General features: G+C 38.3%; 2 protein-coding genes across 3 annotated transcripts; both read left to right on the plus strand.

Annotated features, from left to right (window-relative positions):
- The first annotated feature begins 423 nt into the window (after positions 1 to 423).
- Positions 424 to 3,765, plus strand: LOC306879475 (uncharacterized protein). Of its 2 annotated transcripts, XM_079432455.1 has the most exons (4): positions 424 to 1,189; positions 2,379 to 2,457; positions 2,568 to 2,601; positions 2,814 to 3,765. In XM_079432455.1, the coding sequence occupies exons 2-4, from the start codon at positions 2,379 to 2,381 to the stop codon at positions 3,664 to 3,666; spliced, it is 966 nt and encodes a 321-aa protein (XP_079288581.1). In that variant the 5' UTR covers positions 424 to 1,189; the 3' UTR covers positions 3,667 to 3,765. The 2 variants fall into 2 exon arrangements, with proteins under 2 accessions (XP_079288581.1, XP_079288580.1); XM_079432454.1 differs by having other exon boundaries at positions 424 to 2,457.
- Positions 3,766 to 5,921: 2,156 nt separating this feature from the next.
- Positions 5,922 to 15,312, plus strand: LOC306880772 (uncharacterized protein). The gene is made up of 5 exons (XM_079434521.1): positions 5,922 to 6,374; positions 8,869 to 8,932; positions 9,277 to 10,919; positions 12,812 to 12,872; positions 14,139 to 15,312. The coding sequence occupies exons 2-5, from the start codon at positions 8,874 to 8,876 to the stop codon at positions 14,884 to 14,886; spliced, it is 2,511 nt and encodes an 836-aa protein (XP_079290647.1). The 5' UTR covers positions 5,922 to 6,374; positions 8,869 to 8,873; the 3' UTR covers positions 14,887 to 15,312.
- Positions 15,313 to 17,405: the final 2,093 nt, after the last annotated feature.

The raw sequence follows: 17,405 nt of genomic DNA on the forward strand, positions 1-17,405 counted from the left end.
TTTGGCGTAATTCTAGTTGGCACTGTAATAATTTGTTTCAAAACAAAAAAAAAATCACAAAAACTTTTAAAAGACTTGTACATTACAGAGTCTTTTTTTCAACATATCTGTTTAAATCTCCACAAATAATAACTTCTAAATCATGGAAATTTGGACAATCATTTAAAACCCCTTCCAACAACTCATAAAAATCACTCTGGTCAGGAGGACGATAAAGTGACCCAACTAGAACGGGCTTACTCTTCGGTAATAAAATGTCCATCCACACGGCCTCAATAGAAGCACTCTCCTAATCATTCCTAACATTATATGTCAAGTCCGATCTAACATATACACATACACCGCGACTTCTATCTCTTCTTTTCAAATTGTAGTTTACGATTTCAATTGCAGATCCATCCAACCAAGTACTGACAACAGCACATCCAAGTAAAACTTTGTGTCACCAAGGCTGTTGATTTCCCCTCGTGGTGGGACCGGGACATTGATGTATATCACCAGACAAAAGTAAACACAGAATATAATAGTCCCTTCGTGACTCCGATTCCGATTTACTCCACTCTTCCTGGTACACAGGACTGACCACGAGTGACAAATAAACGTCTCATATACTATATTTGAGCCTAAGCCAAAAAGCATTTTCACATTTCCACTTACTTGCATCCCAAGAACAAAGCCAAGAGGAGGTCTGTTAGACATTGCTGAAGTGAATATGCTACATCATTTTATGAAATATTGATCTAAAATAAAACAACACTAAACTGGCTTGAACTGAATAATGAGGCTACTGCCTTATAGAGCTATAAAGGTTAGATAAACACATACACATTTTTTAAAAACCCTATAGAAATAAAGGTCACCTTGATATTACAAAAGACATTATATCATAATTAAAGAATAAACACAAATAAGCAAAAAACTGCGTAAACAGATTTATCATTATAATGTTTGTACTATGATCAAAATAAAGCAATAACACACTTCCTGTTTCTCAGAGTTTCAGCTGGCCTTGTATCTTGGACCCAATCACAATCTGTAACTTATTAACCTATATCACTCTTGAAAGAGCTGATCAGCAGTTCAGTGACTTCTGCGACACAAGCGGATATTATTACAAATCTTTATTAGTGACAACATATTACTGCTAGAAAAAACGGTTGAAATTTAACGAAACATTATCATTATCCTGGTAAGACATTTTGTTTTCTCTTTAGAAACGTCATAAGAGGTCACGCATTACTATTTTTCCATCTTTTTCCTTTCACACTTAAATAACCTGTCTCCTGAGAAGGTGAGACTACAGTTTCCAGGTGACCAGAGAAATGTCACGCAAATTACAGATTTTTTTTTGTTTGTTTTTGTTTTTACTATATTGTGAAAAATGAAGTCTTGATCATGTAAAAAATAATAATAATAATAATGCAGGACCTTTTAGGGCTTTGTTACTTCTTACTATATTCAGATGATGAAATACATATCAGTACAGTGCATTAACAAACGTTTACAGAAAAGAGCATAATGTGGTTTCAGAATTACTCAAAAATTAAGAATATCACCTGATAAAATAGCAAGCATGTGTTTTGGCCTCAACATCATTCATTTGTTAACAAGGCATCAAAGCATTGCGTTTGATTCACTTTAACCCTCTACCGCACACATTATGATAAACCTATGAAAAAAAAATATGTTTTTCTTTTCTTGGAATGGCTTAACTTAAAGTGCTGTAAAAAAAAAATTGGGGGAAAAAAAAGATTTTAAGGTACTTTATGACCTTTATGATTTTATGACCTTGCTAGCTAGCTAAAGTATTGCAATAATATCATTCCACTATTGCACAGTGTTACCGCTTGGCATTACATACATTTGATTGATTTACCAAAAGATGTGTTTGTTACTGAAGTTTTAGTTTGCTTTCAGCAACTATTGACAAGAGATGGCAGTCTGTCAGAAATGGTGCCACAGAAAAAAACTGCATGTCACGTGACTTAACCAAAGCACATTACATTTACATTTACGCATTTAGCAGACGCTTTATCCAAAGCGACTTACATGCATTCAAGTTACAGTTTTTACATTTTATCAGCTATTGCTTTCCCTGGGAATCGAACCCATGATCTTGGCGTTGCTAGCGCCATGCTCTACTATTTGAGCTACAGGAAAGCCACATCACTGACTAAACTAAAGTCTTCTCTTTCCAACAAAAAATAAATAAATAAAATAAATCAAGGATGTTCTCTTAAAGAGACAGTGGCAAGGAAATGAACACAAAGTGTATGCTGCCGTATGGCTACACCATGCGGTAGAGGGCTAAAAAATAAACAAAGCTCATTTAGATTGTTGAATATTAAGGAGGTAATTAAATTCAGTTTCTCTTAAAGATGGATCACCATCACAGGAACTCCAGTGACGACAACAAAGCTTTAGATCAGAGTATTAAAAAGCCTCTTTCATGCATCGGTGAGCCAGTAAATTAAATTATACAGCCTCATTAATCAGAAATCACAGCTTGGTGTCAAATGTAAGATAACAATTTAACTGAAATCTTAAAATTCCTAATATCAATGCAGGTGATGGGAATCCACCAGAGGAGATTTTTCAATGGTAAGCATTTCTTGCTTAAAAAAAGGGTGTTCATTTATGTTTTTGCCACTACAGCCCATTTTTAAGTTACAACATTAAATATTTAGAATTAGTTTAATAATTAGAACTCATACAATCTACTTTGAAAGAACATGTTCCCTAGTGAGGCCATAAAGTGCTCATAAACACATTTCAAATGCTCTGTAATCCTAAAAAAAGGTTTGATATTACAGGAAAACGTTTGATGAGTTGAAAAGGAGCATTGAGGAGCTGAACTCGGAGTTTGACAGAAATGATCAAACTCTCATTAGTCAAATAAAGGGACTGAATGACCTCACTGATGAACTTGAATCTGTGCACAGGAAATCTGCAGTGGGCAGTTTAGCAGGGACAGTAATGGGAGCAGCTGGAGGAATCACATCTTTAGCAGGTCTGTGTTTGGCTCCGTTCACATTTGGTGCTTCTTTGACTCTTACTGCTGTTGGAATAACTGGAGGAGCAACAGGTGCAACATTCAGCCTCACTAAAATGATCAAGCAGAAAAACCTACGCCGAAGTATTGAGAAGATCATCAGTGACTTCCAGAACACCATCAACCCATTGATTCAGCGTCTGAGTGCAATATCTAACAGCACAGAAGCGACTGGACAGCTGGAGAAGCAGACTTTTAAAAAGCAAGAAGGTGCAGAAGCAGTGAGAAGTGCTGCTCATTTATTAAAGATCGCATATGTAGCAGAAGTGGCTCAGATTGGGAAAGCATGTGCAGAGGCTGTTAAAGCTTTCCATGCGGCTGTAAAAACTGTCCATATGGCAGTGGCCATCACTGGCGCACTCTCAGCTCTGTTTCTCGTTCTTGATGTTGTTGGTATTGTTCAAGATTCGACGGAGATTTCTGAAATCAATCAACCTGCAGGCGAGAGAAAAGTAGAAGACATCAAATCAGAAACTCTAAAATGTATTCATCAGATGAGGGAAATAGCAGCTCAGTTTCAGGAGATTCTGACGGAAATTAAAGATGCAAAAGACACTATAAACAAAAAGTTCAACAAACAGTTGCAAAATGGCATTTCTTCTCAGGTTAGTTAAAGACACAGAGATTGAAATGATCTTTTTTGACAATTGTTTGTTCACCCTTGCTGTTAATTATTCTGTTTTTGATTTTTATATATGTACTCATTTTGCAAATAAACATGTAAACCATGTTTTGTGGAATATTAAGTTGAAATAATAATAATAAAAACTCTGACATTTCTGCTCATATTCCCTTCTGTGAATTATCACTTCTACTTCTGATTACCAGTGGCAGATCTGAAAGAGGTCACCGAGCAGTCCAACATTACCCAGTCCACAAAACATGTGCAGAGCTATTGTAACACTGCTTACTAACTGGTTACTAATGTCGTGTTTTCTCTATGATGATGACGTGTAGATGAAGGCTCTGAATGCACGTATAATCAGCTTTAACATAGGCTGTGTCCAAATTCAGGGTCTGCATCCTTCGGAGTACTCATTTGAAGGATGTTACGTCACAGCGCCGCGACGAAGGCTGTCCAAATTCGTAGGATCCTTCAAATGCGGCCCACAAATACGTCCTCCTTTTCCCCGAATTGGAAGGATGGGTGTGGTGGATCCTTTCCCGTCCTACCTATCCCATAATTCTTTTCGGCAGAGCGTAATGGCGGACGAAGCGAGCGGTAGCGGAGTGGAAGAGGAGTTTCTCTGACAAAACAAGCCGAAGTTTATGCTTCGGCTCAATGAATTTGTAGGAGAAATTAGTAGAATACTTAAAAACAAATAAAAATAGGCTACAATGGCTTACCTGGATGTGACTGTCTTGTAGTCTGATATAAAAAACTCTCCGACAACGAGCAAAGAAAGTATTTAATTTATTTAATTGCTTTATTTCTTCCAAAATAATTAAAATGAGGAGAATAACTCTTTGTTTGTCCATTTTCCCGCTTCTTGCTTGGCGCTGTCACGGTTGCTAGGCGACAGGATATGAGCAACGGGTAAGGGAGGGAACTGAAAGAAGGGTAGGCTGTCCAAATTCACAAACACCGACTTCCGGGTTTTGCGGACGTCGGAGGATCCCTCCTCCTTCAACCGGGTAGGAAGGATCCTAAGGAGGATGCAGACCCTGAATTTGGACACAGCCATAGTTTATTAACACATTTCAGCTATGCAACATGAGTGCTAACTAACTCCTCAGCAGTAAGAAACACAACCAAACATTTGACTAATTTGCATTATCTAGACTGACAGTGAATACAGCCAATAGGAACAGAGTATATGTTGCTTCTGACATATGATTGGTTGAGCCAAACATAAGAATACTACAACTAACACTTACTGGTTAACCCTAACCCTAAATATAACACAGTATAGACATATAAATTACATAACATTTAACATTTTCAATTGAAATAAAGTGTATTTTTGTGCTTATTATTAGCATTAATTAATAAATTAGGCTATGATTTGTCTACGTTTTTCCTGGTGTACATGGCAAACAGAATTTTTAAGACACTTTGCATAGCTCTTTAACATACAGGTAAAACCTGAAATAGCATACCATAAAATGATAATTTACACAATCTATGCAAACATATTGTTTCTTTGTGAGTTATGAGTTAGTCCTTTAGGGGTACATTGAGGCCACCTGGTGGTGAAAATGACGAATAAGCAAAAATAACCTTGAAATAATCTACCAAAACACATTGATCGCATTGTAGTAGCTGATGCCAACAATATATTTACATTTAGTCATTTGGCAGACTATGGATATGGAATATGGATCTTCTGCTGTGATTCGTTTAATGATTTAGCATAGTTAATTAAAGGATTTGTATTGTTACCTTTAAGTGCCTAAGTAATTAATATTTTCAGTTTGATATTTACCTCTAAATATCCAAAGAGCACCGTTGATTATGTGGGAAGATCAGTGTAACATTCTTGGTTCCTGTTGTTTTGTCAATATTTTTGGTTGTTACATACATCTTGTCTGTAAAACATAGTCAAACTCACAAATACAATAAGGCAAATAATAAAATAGAGCATTTATAGGTGTCACGACCGAAATATTTATTAACATAAGAAAAGAAAAGTATATAAAACAAAAGAACAACGAAAAGTAAATACAATTTCTGTCTGACACAAGATGGTATAAAGCCAGACAGAACAAGTATCACAACTAATAACCAAATCCAAATAAACAACAAAACCAATCGGGAGCAAACAAGCAAAAAACCCTCTCCTCACACCAACAAGGCCAAGGTTTTTATAGAGGGAAGAACAGGTGGACATAGTTCTCTTGATGAGTCTCCTAGCCACTCCCACCAGCCAGCAAAAGCAGGAAGAGCAGGAGACTCGTCACATAGGCTATCGGTCAAGCAGTAAATCAGTTAAATAAAATGACTTTTAATAAGATAATTTTATATATAGGCTACACATTCTGAAACCGCGCTTTCATCTTTAGTTTGTTGTGCTGTTTATAACCTGTTTGACCTGTTTAGCAGCGGGAGAGCAGAGGAGGAAGAGAAAGAAGAGAGGTGCAATGGCGCTTGCTGTCGATTTGGCTCCAAATTACGCATTGTGTACATTTTAATTGTGCTACACAAATGTCTTAAAGTGAAGTAAGCACTAAGTTAGTTTTTCTTCTTTTTTTTTTTGCTCACTGTGAAGCAAGCACAAAGTTCCTCTGTTTCGAGCTGTGGAGGCCGAGCTGGTGAGCAGCTCCAGTTTCATCGCAATGGTCCATTAGGATGCAGAAACAATAGCATCAGAACTGCAACCAGGTCAGTGTAGTGTTAATGGTGAGAATGTGTGAGTGTTCATGTGTTTGCTTGTGTGCACTGTACAGTTTGCTGTGCAGTAAGTTGTAACTGGAGTTGTGAGTACAAGTAGTGACGCACCGACAGGGGGAGTGATTGGCCACCACTTCTTTACTGTAAATCATGTTTAATGTCACATAACATATCCGTATTCTGTTTCAGCTCTCTGCCTTTTCTATTTAATTGTATGTTTTCCTCATGGTATACTGGGAATAGTGTATCCCTCAACTACATTGTAAAAGCAAACCTAGTTGCAAGAAAATTATCCATGCTTGTATATATTGTAGTTAAAGTGTGTTGTTTGTTTTTTGGCATATTGATCACCATTTGTGTAACCATAGTTTTACCACAAATACCTATGAACTAAACTATACAAATAACAAATACTATACAAATAAAAAATAAACTATGGTTAGTGTAGCAAAACCATGGTTAATTTGTGGTTATCATGGTTTAAATAATATCCATGGGTTTTTGGTTTAATTTGTAGTAAAACCATGGTTAATTTTCGTAAGGGTAGTGCTGCCTGATAAACATATAGTAGCGGTTAATGCATAAAAAAACTGAATTGAACAATCGCCATTTTTTCTGTAATCTGAAGGGCTTTGATAATATATCTGCAGAATAAAAGGCAATACACTGCAGTTACGAAAACAGAACTCTACACTCAAAATAAGTGCACATTTGTGCAGGTGGCTAATATTTTTAATTATCATCAAAGTCAGGCATATATTTATCAAGAGAAATAGGCAGAGTTTAACAAAACAAAATATGTAGCTGTTCAATTCATCATTTTGCAAAACAATCATAAATCCCATTGGAAAATCTGGAGGGAATCAGTGGTGAATACTGTAAGTCTTCTTGACACACATGAGCACCGAAATGGCCGAAATGAAACTGAACCAGGCACACTGTGTAAATCATTAACAAATTCTTCACAGACTGATAGTGTGTAGGAAGGAACATTTATATGGTTTCATATCAAATTTCTGTTTTAAAATGACCTGCAGTAGTTAACTATTGTTAACTAATGAAACCTTATTGTAAAATGTTTCCAAAATATTGCATAAAGCACTATGAAATGTATAATTTGTATTAAAATATTAAATACATTTGTATGTAAATTTGTATGTAATGCTTAACCAGGAAAATGTGACAACACAAGCATAACAGGGACATTCAAGCCGTTGAATGCTTGAATCTGATTGGCTGACGAACGTTCTAAGGTGTGCAATTATTTTCAAGGAAATGCACAGCGAACGTAGTTCCAGGCAGCTCTTGACCGCATTACATGTCCATATCACTTCGCCAAATGATTCGAGTTATTTCAAAAGGTCCTTACAGCCTCAAACAGCAAAAGAACCAAAACCCACAACGACACATCAGCAAAACAAAGAGAGATAATGCAGGTACACGATAATAGTCCAGGCAGGGGCAAACAGAGTCCAAACGACTCAACGAGAGAGAGATCCATGGCAGGCTATAAACCTCAGGGCAGATCAAGACAGACTATGAACAAGACTAAACTAAACTTTAACTCAGGAAACACGGAATGGCTCCGTAAAGTCACCATCGCTGGAGAGAGATAAACGCAGACAATACTCGGCAGTTTGAGAAGGGTCTGAGTGGGTGTAATATAGTGTGTGTGTGTGTGTGTGTGTGTGTGTGACTGACTGCCGGTAAGTCCCATCAGTGCAATGGAGGGTGATGTGTAACAGTCTGTGTGGTGTGAGAGTCAATAAGGGCGACCTCTGGTGGCAATCGGATGGAAGGCCACGGAACGGATTCGTGACACATAGACTAATAAATATTTATGTCTACAAAAGACAGGACCGTTGTCGTAGCGCGAGCATAACAGCTTGAAGTTGTCTAATTTGGCACGGTCTTTCCTCTTTGTATACTTGTCCTTACAAGTAAAATTTTAGCTGTATTATTTGTGTCCCCTTCAAAAATTGCTCTTGAGAATTGTTATGTTTATTGTCCCCCTACTGTTAGACCCTGGTATAGAGGAGGAAAACATCACATCATTGCACCTTAACAAATTCATCAATTTATCATATTCAGAAATATTTACTCGATTTCAAACATTTTAGTCAGGAATTATAGTTTGGGAAAAACCCAAATATATAACATTACTTACTCATCAGATTGATCTCCTGAAGCTATCTATAGACATATTTCTCATGTCTGTGTGTCAAGTATTCGCTGAGTTTCAGTTCATTTTAGTGACGTGTTTCAGATGGAAATCTGTGGAGACAGAGAAGACAGAGAGCGCACCCTTTTTGTCTTCTTTATTTTACAAGAATAGGCAGCAACATAACAAAATGAAGAGGTCTGAATGTTTTCGCTAGGCACTGTATATAACCTCAGAATTGAATATTTTGCAAATAGTATGGTATTATGTGTTAATCTGATATATGCAAACAGATAATACCTACTTGTGTTTTCTTAATCACAGCAACCATGTCATCATTTATTCAGCCCTGCAGACGAAACAGCAAGGATGTTCCTCTCAGAATGGCGTAAGAGATTCTTCTTCTTCACTTACTCATATGATTCAGAGAATCAAGATAACTTGGTGTTTAAACAAAAATGGTATTGATTATTCATTATATTGCTGTTGACTTGCCAGCCATCAATGGCAAGAGAAAACTACAAAAGAAATCTAAAGTTTTTGGAAAATAAAAATAATTAATTATTTTTCCCACTTTTTGAATTGAGTTCAGGACTGAAACACCACTAACAGTCATAAACCACCACAGTCCAGTCACTGCAAATCATCTGTCCCTTCATTGGAACTGTAGACTAATGTATAACTGATTGAGATCATAACATGGTGATGCTGAATCAATTCACTCTTTTGTAGGTCGTGTCGTAATGTTACTCTAATGAAAGCAGGTCCTCCAGCACTTTACCAACTGAACACACAAAGAATCAATGGGAATAAGAAAAAGGTCAGACGATGGACATATGGAAGAGACAAAAACAAGCAGAACAAAGTCATACTGATGGTGGGAGAAAGCGGCGCTGGGAAAACCACCATCATCAACACCGTGATCAACTACTTCCTGGGAGTGAAGTTTGAAGATGAAGAGTTTTATCAAATCACAGAAGAAGAAGAAGATATCGAGGAACCAATAACCCAGACATCTGAGATCAATGTTTATGAGGTGTTTGTTGAAGAAAACCCAACATCTCTGACCATCATTGACACTCCAGGATACGGAAACACTGAAGGATACGAGAAAGACCGAGAGATTTCTGAGTATCTGAGCAGATTATTTTCAGATGATGATGGGATTCATTATATTGATGCAGTGTGTTTTGTGATGAAGGCGTCTCAGAATCGACTCTCTGGAAAAGAGCTTTACATATTTCACTCAGTTCTGTCTCTGTTTGGTAGAGATATAGAGAACAACATAGTGTTTCTACTCACACATTCAGATGGAAGACATCCAACAAATGCCATCAGTGCCATTAAGAAAGCACAGATCCTCTGCAGACGAGATGGGAAAAAACAACCTGTTCACTTCTTATTCAACAACCGACAGAAAGAGAAAAGAGACGATCTATGTAAGAGTGTTTTGAAATCAGCCTGGGAAATGGGAGATGAAAGCATGAATGATTTCTTCACACTACTGGAAGAAAAAAACAGAAAAAGTGTTCAGATGACATTAGATGTTCTGAAAGAGCGAAGACGACTTGAAGCCTGTGTCTCTAATCTGAAGAAGCAATCAAATGAGAAGGAGTTAAAAATGAAAGAACTGACTCAGAATCAGGAAGCAATCAGACAGCACAGAGCCAAGAATGAGAAGTGTGAAAACTTTCCGTTTACAGTCATCAAAACTGACAAAGAAAAAGTCTCCACCGAAGATTATTGGTGGTGGAACAGAAACCAAACCTGCTGCTCCGTTTGTGAGGAAAACTGTCACAAGAACTGCTGGATGGATAATGATCCCTTAAGCTGTGAAGTAATGAAAAAGGGACACTGCACTGTGTGTACTGGAAAGTGTCATTACAACAAACATGTCAGAGAGGACAAAACATATGAGATAAAGACAAAGACAGTCACTATGACATTTGGTCAGCTCAAACTGGAATATGAACGCACTGGAGCAAAGCCTAAATTATACTTTGATGAAAAAATATATAAAAGTTTTACAAAAGAACATAAAAGTAACATGGAAGAGTCTGAGAATAAAACAAAAATAGAAGAAAAACTGATCAGTGATCTGGAGAAGATAAAAAATGAAAAGTCCAACCTGCTGCAGGAAGCTTATATCAGCATTGTGAGTCTGTCCGAAATTGCATTAAAAGCAGACAGCGCTTTCACTCTTCAACATCTGGATTTCTTGATTCCCAGACTGAAGGAGGATGGAAAAGATGAATGGGTGAAGAACCTGGAGGATCTGAGGAAAACTGGAGAAGAGCAGAAAAACAAGGAGGCTTTACATTATGTGACAGATTTCACTGGGAAAAAATGGAACCGATTTGACAGTCGTTTGACAGGTAAAAATGAATAAATGCAACAGCCAGGACATTAACAAGTAATTTGATCGACATTTCCATTAATGCTAAAACAACGCAATACAGGTAAAATTCCAAATTCCTACAATAGATTGTGCCTTATTTTACAGTGCTATCTCAAATTTGAACTCTAAAAAATGAATGTGGTGTAAAATAAGGCCACATTGCATTACTGTAATGCATAAAACTTGCATTACACTGAAACTGACACATTATTATAACAATTTATATAGGCAACCATACATGGGTGTAGAATGCACGGGGGATGAGGGTCACGTGCTCCCCCCCGCTTTTAATAACATGTAAATTCGTCTGCCGCATTTTTTCGGGAAAGTGTGGATAGTCTGTTCATGACCTGGCATTTTATTCATATCCAAAAAGAGGCGATGTGAACATTAAGGAGTGCTAAACACTCTCATGCAGTGAATGAATTGAGTTCATACTCAAAGGCAGAGGGCGCTCTCACGCAGAAAGTCCAAAACAGACTCAGAAGTAATAACTTATGACATGCCAGGAAATCCCCAATATGGACAAAACAAAAGCATCTCGTTATCGCTGTTTAAGCCAAATAAAAAGCAAAAACAGTTGGACTGATGAAATGTGTAGACAATAAAATGATTGCGACAATATATGGTTCGTTCAAGTTAACTAACTAAATAAGTAAATAATGCAGTGCTAATTGACATTAAATTTATTACAGTATAGAAGGTATTCTGCCTTATTCTGTGATTAAAAAAAAGGGAAAAAGTTTTGTAATATATAAACGCATCATAAAATTGTCATTAGGAAAATATAAGAAAAATGTTATAGAATACAAATTATTGGTTATTATCCAGCAGTGCATTTGATTTCTTAGCCAAGTAAGAAATAAGATATAAGTATAAAAAGTATTATTACATTTTACATTTCTGTCCCCCTCACTTCTGGAATGATGGCTATGCCCCTGCGACTATATATTGTTTTCATATGCAGAAATTACTCTGACAGACAAAGGACCACTCAGCTGAAATAAGAGCAGTAGTGGTATCAATGTTTCTACTATGTGATTGATTTACTTCCTTGATCCACTAGAAACACACATTGAATTTTTGGTAATGTGTGTAGTACATAAAAAGTCTAATTTGAACTTCTTTTGAACGGATTGGATACTTTAAAGGGGATCTGTTATGCAAAATTCACTTTTGCATGGTCTTTGAACATAAATGTGTGTTGGCAGTGTGTGTACACAACCACCCTAAAATGATAAAAATCCACCAACTCCTTAAAAAAAAGTAGCAAAAAAAAAAAAAAAAAGAAAGAAAGCGCCTCAGAACAAGCAATTTGCAGAATCTGTACAAAGTGGCATCACATTGTACAGACCCCACCCATGATTGTTGATGGACATTGCCCTATTAGCAAAGAAAACACAGCCCTCATTTGTATTTAAAGATGTATGCACAAAAACAGCATTTTTGCTTCCACTCAAAATAGGCATTTTCAACTGAAATGTGACCCTGGAGCACAAAACCAGTCATAAGTTGCAGGGTTATATTTATAGCAATAGCAACTATGCATTGTATGGGTCAGAATTATATTTTTTATGCCAAAAAATCATTAGGATATTAAGTAAATATGTTCCATAAAGATATTCTGTATTCTGGTTTTGTGCTCCAGGGTCACATGATCTGTGGGGTACTTTGAGCTAAAACTTCACAGACACATTCTTGTAAAAAGGGGCATAATTGCTCCCCTTTAAAAGTGTCAAATGTATATTGTTATTCAAAAAAAGAACCTTGATGTTAATTCTGTTTTTTTTCTTTATTTTCATAGTTGTACTATGGAATAATCTCATGCAAAATTATAATGTATTGTCTTTTTTTGTTTAATCATGGCAGCAATGGCATCATCCTCTCTTCACCACCGGCGCAAAAGCATGGATGAACCTCCCGAAATAATGTGAGAAAACATTGTTACACACTGATTTAGAATTGAGATTGCAAAACTGTGTGTTTAAACAAAAATGGCATTATTATATTATGGTGCAATATTATTAAAATACCTCTTGAATATTTAATATATGTAGAATAAAGTATCATCTGCATATCAACAAATATGATTATTAGAGGTCGACCGATGGTGGATTTTACTGATACCGATAGCTAGGTTGGAGCACATTGGCCAATACGATTAACCAACCGATAGTTTTTCAAATGGATACTGAACAAAAACTAAAATAGTGCTTTACTATATAAAAAAATAACTGAACTGAACCATACTTTGTAAATTAATAAAAATAATATTATTATTATATTCATCATTAAAGTTAGTTCATAGTTTATTATCTTGTTAACAGAAGAAACATTCAAATAAAATAAAAAATGTATTAGTAATAGTAAATGTTAAATTAATACTCTAGCAAGAAACAGGCCTACTTACACAGCTTTCATTAATCTTAATGTTACAAGTCTTACTGTAACATGTTACCATTTCATTTCAACAATCATGCTTAAAGATGGCCATCTTTATACACGAATGCCATAGCATATACACACACCAATCGCTCGTGTACAGTTCATGCGGTGGTCTAAAACGGTTTATTTAATCACCAAATATACTTCAAAGAAAATAATTCAAGAATGAACAAAGCAGCATAGATGAGTTTGAAGTTTGGTGTTTAAATAAACAAACGGAAAGAGAAAGTGTTGTCTATATTACAGCTCTCTATTAAGCATACACTTTAATAGAGCCACAGATTTAATAGAGCCAAACATTTTGCTGAAAGATGCACAATACACAGTTTTACAGTCTACAGTGAAGTCATTATGTACATTAACATAAATTTGGGACAAATATAATGTAATTGAATGGAAAACTATGTAAATGGCGCTCTGTGGCGCGGCAGGATTTTCTGTCGGCTGTATTTAAATCCGCCTCTGAAGTTTCCCGCGCAGCCTCACCTGTCAAGACAAACAGCACATGCTGTCAGTGATTTTCAGCATTAGAACCCGCTCTCTCACTGTATAATAACAGTGAATCCTTCTCAGCTGCTCCAGAAACGGATGCAACCCGGAAAACTATCAGCACAGATTTTTGAACCGATATATCGGTCGACCTCTAATGATTACCATTATTAGAAAAATAAATAAAAATAATAATAATTCATATACAATTATAAAATTTTAATACATATACAATTACAATCTCTTAATATTTCTTCTCTAGAGCTGGAGTTATTCGTCTCAAAGATGAATTTATTGAACTCTATGAGAGAGATCACCCTCAGCTCCAGCAGTGCACAGAGAGACTGCGTCAGATCATCAAAACATTTGAGAAAGGTTACAGACATGCTATTGAAGGCTCTAGAGATGCAGGATGGGCTGGATTCATCGGAGGCACTGCCTTGGGTGTAGGATTAGCTTTAGCTCCATTTACTCTGGGGGCTTTTTTTGCTGCTGTTAGTCTTGTTCTTGCTTTAGCTATATGGATACTTATAAATGCTCAATATCTAAGTGTAACCAGGAGCTCTGAGAAAAAGCACCAGATGACACAATTACGAAAAGACACTGAACCTGAACTGCTGGAATTTCAGAATAAAATCACCCCTTTGGCTGAAAAGATGAAATACATTCATGAGCGTACTGAGAACATATTGAGAGAGCAAGATGCCATACGGACAGAAGACATTGCTGAACTGACTGCGCAGATGTCTGAAACTATGGTTTTAATGGCAAAAACAGCAGAAATGTATGGTGGGTTTAGTCTTGTGTTTAACATGATCTCATCTGAAAATACCAGGACGCTCGATGACATGGACAAACTAGCAAAAACACCTATAGATGAAGAAATAGATGAAAGTGAGATGAACACAAAGCCTGGGAAATTCATTGTTAAAATGAGGACATTAATTAATCAGTTATGGAACATTGTTGATGGACTTGAGAAAACAAAAGACAAATTAGCAGTTTATTAATATACAAGCTGAAAATGGCTGAGATATGAGTTGTTACTGTATCCACCTGATCGAACAATTCAACTGACCAGCATCTCATCACAGTTAATCAAGTCAAGTCACCTTTATTTTCATTATACAACAGAGATGGTTTCAAAGCAGCTTCACAGAGCTAAAGCGAAGAGTAATCAGTGATGCAAACTTCAAAATTGAGCCAAATCCAACATTGTCATAATTTGTTCTAAATAATGTCATAATTCAGTTCCATTCAGTTCAGTGTTGGTTTTATTCATTGTACCACAAGAAGATTCGATTCATTTTTGCTAAATGAAATTGATATTTTAACAAGGTTAAATTGGTCCCACAGATTAGCTGCACTGACCAACAGAAAGCTGTTTGGTTTATAACATTTCCAACAGCACAAAAATATATTTTTAAATATATTTCAAAACATACAAAAAAAAAAAAAAGGCCAAAATATATATTTACTGAAATATGTTTAAAAATACAGTATATTCATTTAAATATATTTTCTACCAATATTTTTTGGCCATTCTGTATATTTATGAGAATATATTTTAAATGTATCAATTCAATTTAAAAAGCATTTAAAATATATTTTGATATATTTCAGTCCAAGAAAATGCATTCACAGATGTCATATTTAAAGCAAAACTTGATTTGTTATCTATAACGCGTGCGGACATATAACACATTTTAATAAACTTTAGCAAGAAACAATTTAAAATGCTCCAAAAATGCTCTGCATTATTGAATAAATAGATATTTTGTTGTTTTTACTGTTGTTTTGAGAAATTACTATGCTCTATATATATATATTGTGGCGGGAGGAGCCAACGACAGACACAGTGGGCGTGACGTCAAGCCTCGGAGAGGTTTTTATTAAACAAAATATTAAAATAAAGTGTCCAAAGGGGGAAAAGTGTCCGAAATAAACAGGGATCTGGTGTCCTCGTTGTGCTGCGGGGCTTGTGCAGGAGGGTAGTGTTCGTCAGGGAAGGGTCCAGGGAAGGGGCGGAGTCCGGTGGCCGCACTCGCTCCCCTCTCGGGGCCGGGAGCGAGTGGCGGCGGCGTCTCTTGCGCGGCTCCTTCCATCTGGATTCCCGGCGCTTCTGGGGGATTCGGCGGCCCGGCATCCTGGCCCGTCAGCCGCCTAACGGGTGCGGCAGTCCTGCTCGACGCACCCTTCCTGGACCCACGAGGACACCAGCGTGCATGCACGAGGAAGAGACCGGTCTCCCGAGGAGAGGCGCGTTCGGCATTTAACGGCGGCGGTGATGAGGCTCTATTCACGTCAGGTGCGCCTCATCACACGCCGCCAGCCCTGGCTGATTCAGCGCCCCTCCTCTCTCACACACCCACTCCTGTCGGGAGCCTGGTGAAGGGTGGCGAATATGGGACGGGGTGGTGATGATGGACAGGGGGGAGGCAGCCGACTCGTCACATTCCCCCCCCAAGCGACATCCCCGTCCGAGGGTCGCCGCCCACGCAGGAGTGTTACCTTCCTCAACCAGGCTCCAGCGGTCGGAGTGGGCGGGGCAGGGATTCCTCTCCGGGCAACTCTCCCTCTCGCACCGCGCCGGAACCGGGACAGAGAAACCGGGTATTAGTTGTCAGCCTCAACCAGCCACAGGGTAAATGACCAATAGAAAGAACGTCACTTACCCCTTTGGTGGCTGGGAGGCTGTCCCCGTCGTTCCTCTGTCCCCGTGCGGGTTCCACGGCTTTTTGCGAGCGAGAGGGGATGACGTCATCAGATGTTGCCCAACTGCGCTGTCTAGGCTCCGCCTGCCCGCATTCTCCACCACTGTGGCGGGAGGAGCCAACGACAGACACAGTGGGCGTGGCGTCAAGCCTCGGAGAGGTTTTTATTAAACAAAATATTAAAATAAAGTGTCCAAAGGGGGAAAAGTGTCCAACATAAACAGGGATCTGGTGTCCTCGTTGTGCTGCGGGGCTTGTGCAGGAGGGTAGTGTTCGTCAGGGAAGGGTCCAGGGAAGGGGCGGAGTCCGGTGGCCGCACGCGCTCCCCTCTCGGGGCCGGGAGCGAGTAGCGGCGGCGTCTCTTGCGCGGCTCCTTCCATCTGGATTCCCGGCGCTTCTGGGGGATTCGGCGGCCCGGCATCCTGGCCCGTCAGCCGCCTAACGGGTGCGGCAGTCCTGCTCGACGCACCCTTCCTGGACCCACGAGGACACCAGCGTGCATGCACGAGGAAGAGACCGGTCTCCCAAGGAGAGGCGCGTTCGGCATTTAACGGCGGCGGTGATGAGGCTCTATTCACATCAGGTGCGCCTCATCACACGCCGCCAGCCCTGGCTGATTCAGCGCCCCTCCTCTCTCACACACCCACTCCTGTCGGGAGCCTGGTGAAGGGCGGCGAATATGGGACGGGGTGGTGATGATGGACAGGGGGGAGGCAGCTGACTCGTCACAATATACACATATATATATATATATATATATATATATATAAAATTATATATATATATTTTTTTGTCTTTACTAAGGCCCAGTTTCA

Source organism: Barbus barbus (genome assembly GCF_936440315.1).
Source record: "Barbus barbus genome assembly, chromosome: 2".
Taxonomy (NCBI): domain Eukaryota; kingdom Metazoa; phylum Chordata; class Actinopteri; order Cypriniformes; family Cyprinidae; genus Barbus; species Barbus barbus.